At 47.3% G+C, this 16,306-nt stretch overlaps 1 protein-coding gene across 6 annotated transcripts in view; it reads right to left on the bottom strand.

Moving 5' to 3' along the window:
• The window catches only part of HSPBAP1 (HSPB1 associated protein 1), an 859,774-nt gene that overhangs the window by 651,414 nt on the left and 192,054 nt on the right, over positions 1 to 16,306 (bottom strand). For 5 of the 6 annotated variants that reach the window (XM_085647322.1, XM_085647321.1, XM_085647323.1 and 2 more), the window contains one exon: positions 2,899 to 2,973. The exons of the other annotated variant lie outside the window; for it this stretch is intronic. In XM_085647322.1, coding sequence (XP_085503448.1) covers positions 2,899 to 2,947 — 49 coding nt within the window. In that variant the 5' untranslated portion in view covers positions 2,948 to 2,973. The remainder of the gene's footprint in view (positions 1 to 2,898; positions 2,974 to 16,306) is intronic. 6 annotated transcript variants of the gene reach the window in all.

Here is a 16,306-nt window from a genome sequence, read left to right as displayed (position 1 = left end):
GTTGCAGATGGTGGGCATTGTAGGGTAATGGGACTTATTTCATCATCAGATTTAGCCCCAGACCATCAAAGAACAAGCATTGAAAATGCAATAGGTCTCACCTTTAATTAAGTTAAAGCCATTCTGCTAATGGTATTGTATAGCAAAGCAAATGGCTTTAACTTAATGAAAGGCCAGACCTATTGCATTTTTAATGCATGTTCAATATTATATACACGCCATAGTTGCTGCTTATTTATCTTGTACAACGAACAACCATTGACAAAGCCAATAGTCCTGACTTTTTGCAGGTATGATGTTACTTGTTGTATCGTATATCTGGATGCAATGGCAAAACAGTAAAATACAAGTCGTACGCCACACTATGCTAAACACAGATTGTTAGCATATGTGTTTTTAAGCCACACCCTTAATTAAATTAGCTACGCCCCTTTGAGAGACCCCACAGTTTTTTTCATCCCACTTAAAGCCCTGCTGCTAGGGTTCAAAGAGAAAGGTGTGGACAAGGTGAGAGGACAGAGGTGTGGTTTGAGCGGGGGTCTGCAGGCAATGAAGTGACCCGCCATTTCTCACCGAAGCGCCTCCACTCTGTGCCATGAATACAGCGCCCATATCTGCCCTGCGCCTCACCTTCCCTCGGGCTCTTTCCAGGCCCGAGTGCCTGCCACGCAGGGGCCCCGTGAGGGCAGCACTGGAAGACAAAGGCCCGCACAATGCACCTAAGCCTGATCGATGGAGCAACACTAGGTGGCAGATTTTTATATCGGGATTAAAAGGATTTTGGAGAGGTTGTTAATCCCCCCTGGGGGATTCGCGGGTTGTTTAAACGGCTAGAGCCGTAATATTGCGGGGACTCTATCAAGAAAGTGGAATCCATTCAGGGGTATTCATGGCCTCTCGGCGTCGGTGCTCAAACACTCCCATGAGAGGCGCCCTACACACAGCTCTCCTGCCCAAAGAGCGCGAGCGGGGGACGGGGCTGCAGCCAAACACATTCATGGCTCCTAATATTCAAGGGCTATAGGGATGGCGACTTAATTAAAATAAGGATGCCCGGGGCGCACACGAGAGCAATACGAGTCAAAAGGCGTGGACTAAGCTGGGAGCTTGCGACATCTGCGCGGGCTGCATTGACGGGACAGATTTTGCAAGGTGTTTAATTTCCAACTTTTGTTTAATGCTGTTCCTTGTCATGGACTTTCCAAGCCTCTTAAGACCCTCGATAACCCGATGGAGTATTCATGACAGAATCTCCCACACATATGTCACAGCCTATTAGACTTATGACATATAAATAAACGCTCTATGTAAATGACCCTACGTGCCATATGTAACCAGGCACCCCTCAAGCATGCCAATCCCCTTACCGCGCAAAGCGCTCCGCTGCCCTTCGGGCCAGATCGGCACTACATAAATATCCCTAAATAAATAATCACATGAATCAGCTGTGAGCAGGGTCTACCTCCACAGAGCAATTCAAGTTGTGAAGAAATGCTACACAACCACTAGGTCCCCATTCCAGTTACCCTCTTAAATGTTTGTGTGTACCTTCTGAATGAATGTATGTACACGAGTGTGACTTAAGCTTTACAATGTGGTGCATTTACTGTCTAATTGTAGAATCAAGGAAAAAAAGCACGCCACCATGCGCGCACGTTTGCACATCCCTATATGTCTAAAATATACTGCAAGACACAAGAAGGAGGGGCCCAACGGGGGGAGGGAGGGAAAGTGAAAGCATGCCGCCATGCACGCGTATGGACAACAAAATGCGCGCGCGTGTGCACATCCCTACGCTAATTAAAGTAAACAAAGATGGCGTCGGGCTGTCCACATGCGCGTGCATTTTTTTGTCCGTAGGCGTGCATGTTTAGCTTTGTAAATGGCGAGAGCAGCAATCTTTGTCCCTCTGTACGCGTGCATTCAGCTTTGGCCATGGGAGACCTAAAAGGCACGCCGCCATGCGCGCGTGTGTGCACATCCCTACACATCTAAAATATACTGCATGACACAAGGAGGAGGGGCCCGACGGGTGGAGGGAGGGAAAGCAAAAGCACGCCGCCATGCACGCGTACGGACAAAAGAAATGAGCGCGCCTGTCCACATCCCTATGCTAATTAAAGTAAACAAAGATGGCCTTGGGCTGTCCGCATGCGCGTGCATTTTTTTGTCCGTACGCGTGCATGTTTAGCTTTGTGAATGGCGAGAGCAGCCATCTTTGTACATCTGTAAGCGTGCATTCAGCTTTGGCTGAATCGATTGCAAAAGTCCCTCATATGGCGAGGGCAGCGCATGCGCTCTGCTAATGCCAGGCGAGACCTAAAAAGGGAAAAAAGATACCGAAGCGTGAGTGTAGGATGAAGGAAGAAAGCAGAAGGAAGTGGAATGAAGACTAGGCAGAATTAGTATTCCATAACCCCGGCAGTGCGGTTGGCGGGATGCTCACAAGACTTTGTTTTTTGTTTTTAAATTAAGCCATGCTCAGCTGGCTCACAAGTTCTTCTGCCAATAACAGCCCGGTTTAATGGCATTTGTCATAAATGTCCGCTGTAGCTTTATGTTGCTGAAGCAATTAAATTTCACATCTGCGCACCCAATTATAATAATCCTATGACAAAAAGAATCCAATAGTTTTACGTTTGCCCTGTGGACACCAGTGTCTGTGAAAAGGGAAGTTGCACCCTTTACTTATACCGTTGAAGACACGACTGCCACTTTAAATGGACATGTGCATCCTGACTGATTTTTGTACCTCATGAAAACATCTTATGCCAAGACTACATCAGTACAGTCCATCAATGGACTGTAGGTTTGTTCACAATAATCACTTGGGCACTTTTGTTGTGTTTTGCACAACGGAATTACAGGAAATGCAGTCATAATCATGTGATTGCTTACTTGTGTCCATAGAAGGCTGGTTCATGTTGGAGGTGGCATCAGCCTGCATGCTGCTGATTTTGCTAGACTTTGGACCTGAAACACAATAGATGTGGTTGTGAAGGCAGCAGTGGATTACTGAACGTCACATAAAGACATCATTGAGAGACATCATTAATTGACAGATATTACTTCTTTATAGGATTGTTAGAACGAACATTGTCTTCGCCACATACATTTATACATTCTTCGTGCTATTTTGCACCAACATGCCAAAATGGCATAAACAAGCGTGACTGGTCAGCAGTTTTTTGGTCTGCTGCATGGAGGAATATTAAGAGTAGCTGAGACTGTGCTGGCTGTTATGCCTCATAAATAGGAGGCCAATATGCAAACACTTCTCTTCAGCAACAGCCTACCTAGTCGCACCTTATGCTTGGCTTGGCCTTACTTTTCGGATGCCAGTACAATATTGTAATGTATTATGCTGTTCCTGAATCACCCACTTACTGAGTCGCCAATGTTGGTCCTTGTTTGATGAAATATATGTGACCATCTCACTGGTCTTCAGTTTTGTTAAAACAAAGCCAGAAATCAATCTTGTAGATTTATGTGTACCTATGTGGAGCCACTCAACAGCGTGAAATCTCTGTTTGGTAGCTGTAAAATACTTAAGGCATAGCTCTCTGAGGCTTTTGCGTAAGTATGCATGATGCAATCAAAGGGTCCTCTTCTGGAAGATCACTAATCTGGTCAAATATTTCTCTTTGGGGAGATAATTGGCAGGAAGATTGTGCCACTGAACCATAATTGGCAGGAAGATTGTGCCACTGAACCCCTTTGTTTGCTATAGACTCTTGCTGTACAGGGACACCTAATGATTAGGCCTGGGCTGTAAATTCCGTTCCGCTCGCGGAATTTGCTGAATTCGGGTAATTTCGCGTTCCACGGAGAACGCGGAATTGCCAAAAATTCTGCTATCCGAGGCTTTGCGGAATTTTGTGCGTGTTCGCAAGTTTTTTCTCCCCGAGCATGCAAAACAGCGTTCGCGAACAAGAAAGAAAGCATCGTGAACGGGCGGAACAAGCAATTCCACATGTTCGCAGAACTTTTGCGTGCTCGCGGAGATCTTTTACCGTTTCGCAGAGATTTGCGTAGCTCGACTACGCAAATTCCGCCCACCCCTACTAATGATGATACTGAGCTGTGCTACAGTGCTGGTGCCTTTGGGTAGGTTTGTTTTATCAAACGCTGACCTACGTTCAATTTCAATATAATACTCATTACTCTGGTGTGGTAATTGTATGTGTGGGTGAGCTTCTTTCAGATGAATAATCCCGTCAGATTTTTTGAAAGCAGACACGTTGCAGCTCTCAACTGCATCTTGCAATGTTGCACACCAAATGAGGGTTTGCAGATAGAGGTGGTGAGCTGGAGGTGTTAGTGTAATTTGTTAATCCTCTTCATGGGAGGGAGGTGGATGTCAACAGCTGGTATAGAACTCATTACTTGTATCAACTGTACTATTATTTATGGACAACAAGTGTTTTGGTTTCTCTTGCTTATGCACTGCTGGCATCAACAAAGCATGCCAGGTGTCCATACCACCATAAGCAGATTCAGTTAATGGTGTAGGTACCAAGTGTGGGTAGTTTCTCAATTGTGCTGGAGACAGGCTAGCTTTATTAAGCATGTATGCACATCCTGTGTGAGATGGTTTCAAAGATGCAGATGTTCACGCTAAGTAACGTTTTAGGATTGTAGTAAGGGCTCCTCTCAGAAACACAACTTTACAATCAACGCTGGGTGAAAAAGGAACTTTATTCCACAGATGGACCCACAACTGCTTACCTGCACCGCAGCACAAGTGCTTTCCAGGTGCTGACACTACAATCCACGTTGGTTGAAACAAAAACTTTATTCCACAGATGGACACACAACTGCTTTCCTGCACCGCAACACAAGTGCTTGCCAGTTGCTTACATTCTAGAGTCTCCAAGTGAATATATCATCCCCATTCCATACACTCTAACCTTACCGTTGTTATGTTATGTTAATTTAATTTCTATAGCACTCGACTCACCCTGGGGCATCTCAGCGATGCCTAGAAATAGTAACCTGAGGATTGGAAGGACCAGAGTGAATCAGAGGAAAACAATTAGAACAGAAAGGCTTTCAACTGTTTCCTAAAGATACAATAGCTGGAAATTTTGCGCAGGGCTATGGGGAGCTTATTCCAATATCTTGGAGCAATATATGAGAATGCTCTGCCCCCTGTGTGAATCAGGCGAATTCGAGGAACCTGAAGAAGGCCTAGTGTGCTGGATCTGAGGTTTCTGCAGGGTGAGTATTTTATGAGGTTTTCTTGCAAGTAGAGAGGACCTCTACCTTTCAGAGCATTGTAGGTTAAACAGCAGATTTAAAAAAAAATCTATTTTTTACTGGTAACCAGTGCAGTTCCCTGAGCAAAGGAGTCGAGGGGGAGCCTGCAGGACGATTTAGAATCATTCTAGCTGCAGTGTTCTGTATTACTTGTAATTTAGCAAGCAAGGTCTCTCCCACTTCGGCAAGCAGAGCATTTCCATAGTCCAAACGACTTATTACCATTGGCTGAACTAAAGTTCTACGATGGGAGGTAGGCATATAGGGAAGAATTCTTTGAAGCAAACGTAGACTGTAGTAACAGGACCTGGTAGTGGCAGCAATGTGGTCTTTCATGGTGATCGCCTGGTCCAACTTTAGACCTAGACCTAGTACTACCATACTACAATGATGAATAAAACATTTCCTATCATTAATAAAGGAAAGCTTCAATTCGATTAAGGACACAGATGCGAGGGTTTTGCTCTACTTTCTTTTAATCTATACTTCAGCACTTGAACATATACAAATAAACTACCGTTCCCATCAAACCACAGGTAAGAAAATACAAAAACGTTTGACCAATATACAGCGTCTCTTGCCCTCATAATGACCGTCTCCTCTTGTAGCTTCCTCTTTTTTTTACGCGACAGGAAATATTGCAACAAGTTCTATATTCTATGTCAGGACACGGAGGCGAGGATTAGGCTATTCTTTCTTCTTTGATTTTTAACAGCAGCCTTTTAACCAACTACAAACAATACAAAGACTTCATTTCCCACGAAGCATTAGAAAAAACCATCAAGTTTGTATTAGAGTCTCTTATCCAATCAGACGCCTCCTGGTCCTATAACTGTTGATGACCCCTGCTGTCCTTCCTCCTTCTTCACTGCTGCAGCCTGCGTCAGTTAAGTGTTTCACTCTTTCCCTCAGTACTGCTGCTTGGCATCGTTTTCACATTTGTTTTGACTCTATACTGTTTTGGTACCTAATCAATTTCTTTCTGAGAGTTTCACGGAGCTTCCACTCCTCTTACGCGGCCACGGGAACGCTTGTCGCTCCTACGCGGCCACGACTGTCCTCTCAGTGCTGGGTTGGGAGTGCGCGGCGATCCGCCGGCCGCACGCCTCCCACCAATCTCTCTGACACCTCTCTTTCGGCAATTACAAGACGGTGGTTACGACAGTTTCGGCTATCGGAACCGCTCTAGGCCACTGATCCTCCCGGCGATGCCCAGTTGGACCTCCAGAGCAGCTCCTACACCCTCGTTCGTTGGAGTGGGTCCCTTTTGAGAAGGTAGCCAACTATGTGGCGAAACAGTTATGGAAACCCCTTGATCAGGAGGTCCGCTCCCGCCTTAGGACGCAATGCCCTCACCCATGCCTTTATGGTAAAATGGCTGTTACCCCGGAAATCGACGCCAAGATGGCGACTTTCCTTACTACATATATTAAGGATCCGAAAAAGGGCATCAACTGATCCTGGCGAGCATGCCAAGACAAACTGTTGGACGTCATGGGCCCCTTGGTGAAGATCTTTGATTTGGCAGAGAACGAAAAGGCGTTGGATGCCCTGATCCCACCAGACGTCCTCTCTAGTTGGGTCCAAAGAGCCATCATTTTCCTAGGTAACGTGAATTGCGCCATCTCTACAGAGAGGCGCAGGTCACTTCTCATCAAACTGGACCCTAAACTAGGCGAACTAGCCACCTCGGAAGCAGGTCAAGTGGCTCAGGGTGGGCTCTTCGAAGACCCGTTTCTGAAGAAGCTGAGTAAATTTGTCTCCACTTTCAACTCCTTGGACAAGGCTCAATACACAGTGAAACGTATTTTCAATGCGCAGGTTTTTGGCGGGGCCGGTCGTGGTAGGAGGTGCTCGGCTGGCCATTCCTCACAGACATCCTCCGGCAGAGGCCAAAACTCACAAAGAGGATAGTATCAGGATTCCTCACCCCTTTGGAGGCTTCTATACCGCCAGAGGTCGGTCCCATCACAGAGGTCAATGCAACGGAACCGGTGGCGGAGGTGCTACCCCCTCCCATGGTGAGTTCTTTTATTATCTCATGTTGTTGCTTGGTGAGCAGATGGGCTCAATTCCTAGACAACTGGCGGGCCCCCACTACCGACGCTTGGGTGCTCTAAATGGTGCAGGGATTCCACATAGAGTTGTATGTACCCCTGCTCAGACTCCCCCCCCCCCCAAACCCCCCCCCCCCCCCCCCCGGCACCAATCTGTTTTTCCACCAGGGGTTCCACCCTAATACAACAAGAGGTGCAGGAACTCCTGGACAAATGGGCGATCTGCCGTTCTTCTCATCATCCCAGATGCTTTTTAAGCAATCTCTTCCTGGTGCAAAAGCAGGACGGGGGTCAAAGGCTGGTAATAAACCTCCGAGAGTGGTTAGTCTACTGCCACTTCAAGATGGAGGGTATTCACCTGCTCCGCAACCTTCTGCGTCCCAACGATTGGATGGTCTGCTTGGACCTCAAGGACGCTTACCTGACTGTTCCCATTTTTCCGCCTCACCGTCGCTTCCTCCAGGTTCTATGGCAGGGCCAAACTTTCAAGTTCTCTTTGCTTCCCTTTGGCCTGTCGTCGATGCGTGGTGCTTCACCAAGATCTTGCACCCGGTAGTGGAGAGGTTGAGATCGCTGGGCGTCAGGATGATCGTTTATCTGGACGATATGCTGTTCATACATCAGTGTCCTCAAGTCTTGTCACGGCAGCTAAAGTCGTCAGTGCTTCTTCTACAGCCACTGGGATTTGTGATCAATCAGGCAAAGTCCTGCCTCATTCACTCTCGTTCAATCACCTTTCTAGGGTTTGTGATCAATTCTGTGGAGGCGGCACTAAGCTTCCCATCCAGGAAAATGGCAAAAATTTGTCACAAGATACGACAGATTTTACGGAAGCCGCAGACCTCTCTGCGAAGCATCGCCAGAGTGGTCAAACTGTTGTCAGCCTCAATCCAGACCATTTTTCCGGGCCATCTTCATTTTCCGGCCCTTCAGAGGCTCAAAGAGTCTCACATGCACAGGGGTTTAACTTAAGCCCAGCAGATTCCGTTGTCCGAGGAGGCAGAGGAGGAGCTCCATTGGTGGCTTTCTCACATGGAGGCATGGAATGGTCGGGCCTTCTTCGGATCCCTACCAGACCTCGTGATCGAGTCAGATGCCAGCAGTTCAGGCTGGGGGGCATGGTGTGGAGCGATCACCACAGGAGGAGGTTGGTCCACCGCAGAGCGAGCACTTCACATCAAATGCCTGGAGCTGATGGCGGGCTCCTTCGCGGTCCGATGTTAGACCAGGGACAGAGCTCAGTCCTGCGTCCTCCTCAAATGGACAATGTGGCAGCGGTCCGCTACATAAACCACCTGGGTGGGACTCACTCTAAGGCCCTGGCGGACCTCGCCAAGGACTTCTGGGAATATTGCCTGTCACATCAAGTTTCGATGAAGGCAGAGCATCTCCCGGGGGCGTCCAGCCAGTTGGCAGACTGGCAGTCCCATCATCTTCGAAACTCAAGCTATAACTCAAGCTATTTCCTCTGACGTTCCAAGCCCTTCAGGATCGTTGGGGACCCTTCTCAGTAGGCTTGTTTGTATCTCGCCCTGACCACCAGCTTCCAAGGTACTTCAGCTGGAGACCAGACCCGGGGGCAACAGCCACGACGCGTTCCTTCAGGTTTGGTACCCCGAACGGGGTTATGCCTTTCCCCCCTTCGCCATGATAATGCGTTTGATGACCCAAGCCCGTCCGCAGAAGGCGGAGCTGGTGGCGATCACCCCGGTCTGGAGAGCACAAGCATGGTTTCCAGTTCTGATGGAACTTTCCTGGGCTACTACAATCCGTCTACCCCCGCTCCCTCATCTCCTGAGCAATTCAGCAGGCAATCCACACCCTCTAATAGCGAGCGACTCCCTGCCTCTCACGGCATGGAGGATTACCGGGCTCGATTGAAGGTCCCGGGACTTTCGAGTGACGCTGTGGAGCTTCTCTCCCGGGCCTTGGCTAATGGCACGGTTAAGCGATACCAGTCGGCCTGGTCTCGGTGGATGGGTTGGTGTCTGCAACGGAGTCTGGATCTCCTGGGGGCAGACACTGTCCACATCCTAAATGTTCTGGCCCATTTAGCTTCAGAGGGCCTGGCGTACGGGACAATTAATACCTTCCCATCTGTAATATCGGCCAGGCACGTCGCCGCAGCTGACCACCTGGTGGGAGACCACCCGTTGGTAAAGAAGCTGCTGCACGGCATTCGGCTTTCCCTTCCTCCGAAACAGAGATATTCAGTCCCCTGGGATGTCAATAAGGTGTTTCATCTGCTATCCGAATGGCCTAGCAACAAGAATTTGTCGCGCAAGCAACTATCATCTAAACTGGCCATGTTGCTGTGCTTGGTGTCCTGTAGATGAGTCTCTGATAGCAGGGCTCTTGATATTTCCGGACGATTATTAACCCCGGACGGCGTCACCTTCCACGTGTCTCATCGTACAAAATACCAGTCACGGGTGATTTCATGCCCGGCCTTCCCAGGAGTTCCAAAACTCTGTGTAGTAAGATGTATTAAGGCGTCTGAGGCCATGACGGCGGACATGCGGCCACATGGAAAACAAATTCTCATTGCTTTGAGGAGACCGTTTCGGGCAGTCTCATCCCCAACCATTTCAAGATGAGTTCGCTGGGTGATCATTGAGGCCGGCATCGATACGAAGGTCTTTGGGGCACACTCAGTAAGAGGCGCCATGGCATCCAAGGCTTTCGTGCTAGGAGCTTGCTTGGAGGACATTTGATTTTGAATGCAGCAGACTGGTCGTCAGACTCAACCTTCAAGAGGTTTTACTTTAACCCAGCCTCCTACATTGCGGCCCTAGTGGTGGATAATCTTTGAACTAGCCTAATCCTTGCCTTCGTTTCCTGATATAGAATGAAAAAAATCCTAGGTTTCGTAATGGAAAGTTTAAATTTAATTAAGGACACGGAGGTGAGGATTAGCCCGCCCACAGGATAAACCTGGACCCACCCGGGTCATGTGACATACGTTAGAATGTAAGTAAAGTGTTTTCCTAGTTTTCATGTGTTACTGTAATGCTGTGCAAAATAGCCTCATCGCATGCAAGATATCATTACTCCTTTTCTGCCCATAGGTGCAGAGTCCTCGAAGCAGGATTAAGAAACTTCCGCAGTCTGCTTTGTCGCAGGAAGAAAGAGGAAGGACAGCAGGGGTCATCGACAGTTATGGGACCAGGAGGTGTCTGATTGCATAAGAGACTCTTTTACGAACTTGATGTTTTTTTCTAAAGCTTCATGGGAAATTAAGTCTTTGTATTGTTTGTGGTTGGTTAAAAGGCTGCTTTTAAAATTCAAGGAGAAAGAATAGCCTAATCCTCACCTCCGTATCCTTAACAGAATTAAAACTTTCCGTGTCGAAAGTTAGGACATTTTTCATTCTCTCTTATAAGACTCGGAATCTGGAATATAGAAATAAATACCGAGACTGGCAACCAAAAAAAAGATTGTCCATCTGATAAAACCAGAATGATATCATTCAGAACAATAAAGACTCTGACTTCATCAGTGTAAGAACAGCAAAGAGACAAGCAAATGAAATACTGAAATCCCAGATATATTCAATAACCTTGATACGTCAATGTTCCATCATAGATGGCTATTAGTTGATGAACCAATGAGTGATGTACCAGGAAATTTGTAATTATATGTCGGGACAGGAGGCAAGGATTATGCTCGTTCAAAGCTTAACCACTGCCAAGGTCACCGTATAAACCTCTTAAACATGGAGTCCGACGGCCAATCAGATGCATTAAGGATATCCTCCAAACTGGCACGCAAAGTGAATATTTTCAAAGCCATGGCTCCTCTCACAGAGTGAGTGCCAAAATTCGACACGTTAATGCCAGCTTCTTGCATGACCCAGCAAACACACCGGGCAATTGTTGAAGAAGAGACGCTTTAAAAGGTTTCTTGAGGGAAATTAACAGTTGCCTCTCTACTGGAGGTTGCAATTCCTCTGTCATGCTCTCATAGGCTTTCAAACATTGCACCACACACAACTTGGGGGATTTATCAACTGTTGGGTAACAGACTACCCTGGAATTAGATTTTATTCTACCTGAGATAAGAAATGTCACTCAGGATTAACGGGTGAGGATTCCCTAGAGGATCCCAGAGGAGATCTGGAGAGTAGGGTAGAACGATTGGAGAAGCTCAAGAAAGTATCAGAACAACTAGAAACCACACTTGCGACCTCTAAAATGGTGTGATCAGGACTACCTTTGCCTGTTGCCTCTACACCTGAGTTGACAAGCACATTATCATCACAAAAGGGGTCAAGGCGTATCCCGTGAAGGCATCCGTTGCCATCACCAGACGATCAGGCTTCCAACTGAAGGACCGTCCCAGCTGGTTGTCCAGGCAAGAGGCGAAAAGGTCCACCGTGAACGGGCCCTACCGGTTGTTGAGTAACTTGAATACCAGTAGATCGAGTTGCCACAGGCTCATGTCCATCCATTCCCTCGAACACCGATCTGCCACTTCATTGACTACCACCGGGAGATACTCTGCCGTGACCGATACGGTGTTGGAGAGGCAAAAGGACCAGAACTCCTTGGCCAGTTCTGCCTGGATCTTCAATAATAGGGGCCCAACCCAGGTGACTGATATATCAGACTGCCGATACATTGTCCATTTTCAGTAGGACACAGCAATTCACCTTTTCCTTGGTCCAACACTGGTCTGCGATGGATCCTGTCATTAATTCCAAGCAGTTTATGTGCAGCTACTGACCACTTTCTTCTTGTGAAAGACCCCCCACATCGTGCTCCCCATCTGGACTTGCTGGCATCGGATTCTTTTACGATATCCGTGTCAGAACCGAAAATGGCTCTGCCATTCCACGCTTCCATGTGGGCCAGCCACCGCCGCATCTCTACTTGAACCTCCTCCGTCAGAGGAACTTGCTCTGAGTATTGGAGACCTCTGCAGAGGTGAAAATTGTATCAATGGAAGACGATAGAAGACCTATCACCAGGGCTATCTGGCGTAGCGAAGTTGTCGGTTTGGACAATGTACACCTCAGTTCTCTTTAAATCTTTGCGATCTTCCAAGAAGTTAAGCTGAGGGTCTTTTCCGTCGAGTTGAGGACAAAACACACTGAGGGTCTTCTGTTAGGACTGGGTTAATAGGGATTTCTTCACATTTATTACAAAACTCAAGCCTGCCAGCAGGTGAATAGTCATCTGCAATTGCTCTTGTAGTCTGGCTGAACACTGATTCAGAAGAAGAAGGTCGTCCAAGTAGATAATCAGATGGGAATCTCGTGCATGGAGAGATTCAATTGCCGGCTTGAGCACCTTGGTGAAGCACCATGGGGCCGAGGTAAGACCAAAAGGCAGAGTTGTGAACTCACAGAGCTGCTCCCGCAAGAGGAACCAAAAGAATCTGCAGTGGTGCGCGGAAATTGGGACTGTGATGTACGCACCTTTGACGTCAAAATGGACCATCCAGTCCATCTGCTGCAGCAAGTCTCATAGAAGATGGATACTTTTCATCTTGAAATGGAGGTAAACCAACCACCCATTGAACTCCTTGAGGTTTATCATGGGTCTGTGACATCCTATTGCTGAGAAAACCCCTCGGGTGGAGGGTAGACTGGACAATAGCGTGTTTGTGCAAAAAGTCGGTCACCTCTTGATCTATCAATATCAATATCTTGCATTCAATATTGTTGCAGGTTGATATTTGATTGACAACTGTGATACTACACACAGAGGTGTGGATTAAAAACTGTACAGTGCTGCCACACACCTCTTTCAACAAATTTCACAAAGTCATACTATTCAGGTGCCCACACTGTTCGGATACACACTACAGCTAATAAAAGAGCAGGCACTCAATCAGAAGTGTCCAGTTGTAATCAAATGATAATCTACTTGGAGAAGGTTTTAACCCACAATAAAATTCAATATAAAATAGGAATGTATAAGCACCAAATTCCTTTGTAACCTAACTGGTGATGTAATATGTGAGGTCATAAGCATTTAATAATGGTGTACAAGCTATAGTTAGTTTGATAAATTATATAACTAGCATTGGTCAGTGTTTTTTTTTGTTTGTTTTAACGTTAGCTGGTGCCTCATTCCAACATAACTATAATGTCACTTTAACATTTATTTTTTCCAATGAAAAAAATACAAAATATTTAGTTAGGTGAAAATGTGTGTTAAAAAGTAACATTTTAAACTAAGAAAACCGCTGAAATTCATCAGTTATACATTTATAGTTAACTGAAGTAATTAATACGTGTGCACTCACCATGCACAGTTATATCATTAATAATTTCAGATTTCATTAGTGTTGTAATCAATGATAGCATAGAAAATGTAATGTGTGATGTAATATGTGAGGTCATATAGGAGGTCATAAGAAGCCTTAGTTAATTTTTCTGTGAATTTCTAGTTTTTTTTAAACATAAAGTAATATGTTATCATTGGCGACTCACCTCCCCCGACCACTGTGCAGTCACAACTTGGACAATGTTGTCCATGTTGTGACCAGCCAACCCTTAGGCCCCCAAATCCATGTGCTCCTGGAAGACCACAGATTTTTTTAATTCTTCTGTAGGTTACAGGGCCATGTCCTTAAGTCACAGCGCAACCTAGCAAGCAGCAGCAGGAAGCAGCAGCCGCGTGGGTAATGTCGGCCGGTTGACCGATCGGAACTCCGGCATCAACCCCAGTGAAGGCTGCTGCATAGGCCATGAAACAAGCCCGAGGTTTTGAGAACACAGGGGTCTGACCTGCAGCACCTAGCGACCCCTACAAGCCCGCTCTACTCCATCTCTCCCACCATGCTCCTTCCTCCCTTGGCTGAGAAGGCTGTCCTGATGTGAGAGGGTTAGCGGAGGGGGTGAAGGGGCGGCGCCTCACAAGTGTAGGGATCGGGAATGGACTGCAGGGTTGAAGGGCCACGGTGAGCGGAGGTGGCTTGCGCACTGCGCTGCCTTCCCCCGCTCTTTCTTTCCACTGCTCATCTGCTCCTCTTTCCACACAGCAAGTTGAACTAGTGGACAGACTAGTTGAAAACCAGTGGAATACACATAGTACCAGCACCACAGCCCAACTGCCCAGAGCCTCAAACTCAACAGCTGCCACATCGTCAATATATTGTTAACAGCCTAGCACCAGCCAATCAACCCAATCATCTGGACTAGTTGCCAGGCACACTGATGTACAGGCAATCCTTGCCCCTATCCCCATGCCTTTTGAGGCCTGGAGCAGCGACCCACTGACGAAGTGCGCTCCTGCCCCTTCAGCTTAAGACAACAAAACAAACAGAAAGAGTACCATCATAGGGTGGTGCGGCTCTCCTAGAAAAAGGTCAAATGACCAGTGGGTCTATTATTTCTAGAGTCCTGGGAAATTCAGATGGATCACACATTGAAATAACACATGCCACGCAAAGAAACTTCAAAGAAAAGCAAGGATACCTAATGAACCCAATCTAAGGGGCTAGCAAAAAACTAAGTCTCCTACAAAGCCCGTCACATCAAAAGGCTGAATACCAGAATAGCAACAGTGCAGCACAACAGAACTCCACGCAACCCCACAGGACATGACAGGGGACCAACTCGCCCTGTCAATCAGCCATGGCATTACAGGATCGTAGTATTATGTTTCAGTGACACCACAGCCAACTATGAGGCTGGGAGAATGAGAAACTCCCCGCAACACAAAAGCAAAGGAAAGAAACCCATTGCCAACACAACACCACTATTAAAACATCTGTGAGACTGGTGTTTCCACTGATGGTCAGCCAAAGATCACAACTAAGTTCCAACTTCTGAAGGACGCATGCGCCGTAATTTACTCAACAATTACACCAATAGTGGGCAGCCCATTCCTCTTACACCGATCATCCTCATACAAACCAGAGCTGAAACTCCTAACCAAACTCTACCATGCAACTCGAGCAATGCTGGTCCACGCGCCTGATCCAGTTATCAGCATGTCCAATGACATGCCAGGTCATCATTCAGGAACTCCTGATGGTCCGGAGGGAGCCTCTAAAGCTACGACAGAGCAAATAAGAAAGAGAACCGCAAGATGGAGCTGAGCTGCAGCAAAAACAGCTCGCATAGTCCAGCAGAACCTAATAGGATACTCCAGCAACTGGTAAATCAACCCTCGTACTGCGCGGTAAGATTCAGCTTAAGAAGTAACCCCCTGGAGGAGCCTAGCGCGTAACCAAGATGGCCGCGTAGGCACAGGGCTCCCGAGGGCCTCCGCAACCTCCCACGTCTATCCTGAATATATCCTGATTCTATCGACGGGCTTCTAAAGGCGAACATAAGCGGAGGTGATACCCGTAGTCCAAACTGAAATCGGACTTCAGAAACCGGGATAGCATCGACTTCAAGTTGGCGGCCTGCTCCTGACCTTGCCCCGGACTTCAGTTGGCGTGGTGCCCGGGCAGAAAGTGAACAACAACGGCATACAGGACCCGGGCTGGTGTTTACCCCACACTTTCACTTTCGGTTTCGGGTCCCCTCGCTGAAACTGGCTGAGGGACCCTGGATTGTCAGCGACATATCGATAGTGGGAAGCCTGGGAATCCTGCCTGGCTCTTGGACACTGGTCTGGACCACATTTCGTGATCGCCGAGGCTCATTAGAGCGGATGTCCGGGGATTACTAATCGTGTTGGTGGACGACAACCTTGGTGGCCATCAGACAATTGCGGCTAGATTGGACGGAGATAAACAAAAAACCAAGACGACTAGGCGGGGAGGTTATACCCAAGCTAATAACATGGACCGCTATGCTCAGTCAAAAGGATCCCCTAGTGGACTGCATAAGTCACCGGAGAGATCCAAGGATGGCCCGGGATCGTCCGCAGACTTAACATTGCAGGACGTCATGGGTGCCATCGACGAGATGAAAGCTGCGGTTGGTCAGCAATTCGACACCTTGGCCCATAAATTGGACACGGTTTTGATCGACGTTAATCTAGTCAGAGTGGACCTTTCCAAAACGAATGAAAAGGTCAAATCCT

This window comes from Triturus cristatus, chromosome 3_2 (genome assembly GCF_964204655.1).
Source record: "Triturus cristatus chromosome 3_2, aTriCri1.1, whole genome shotgun sequence".
Taxonomy (NCBI): Eukaryota; Metazoa; Chordata; class Amphibia; order Caudata; family Salamandridae; genus Triturus; species Triturus cristatus.
The sequence above is the reverse complement of the archived record's forward strand: the minus strand, read 5'-3'. Positions and strand labels throughout refer to the sequence as shown.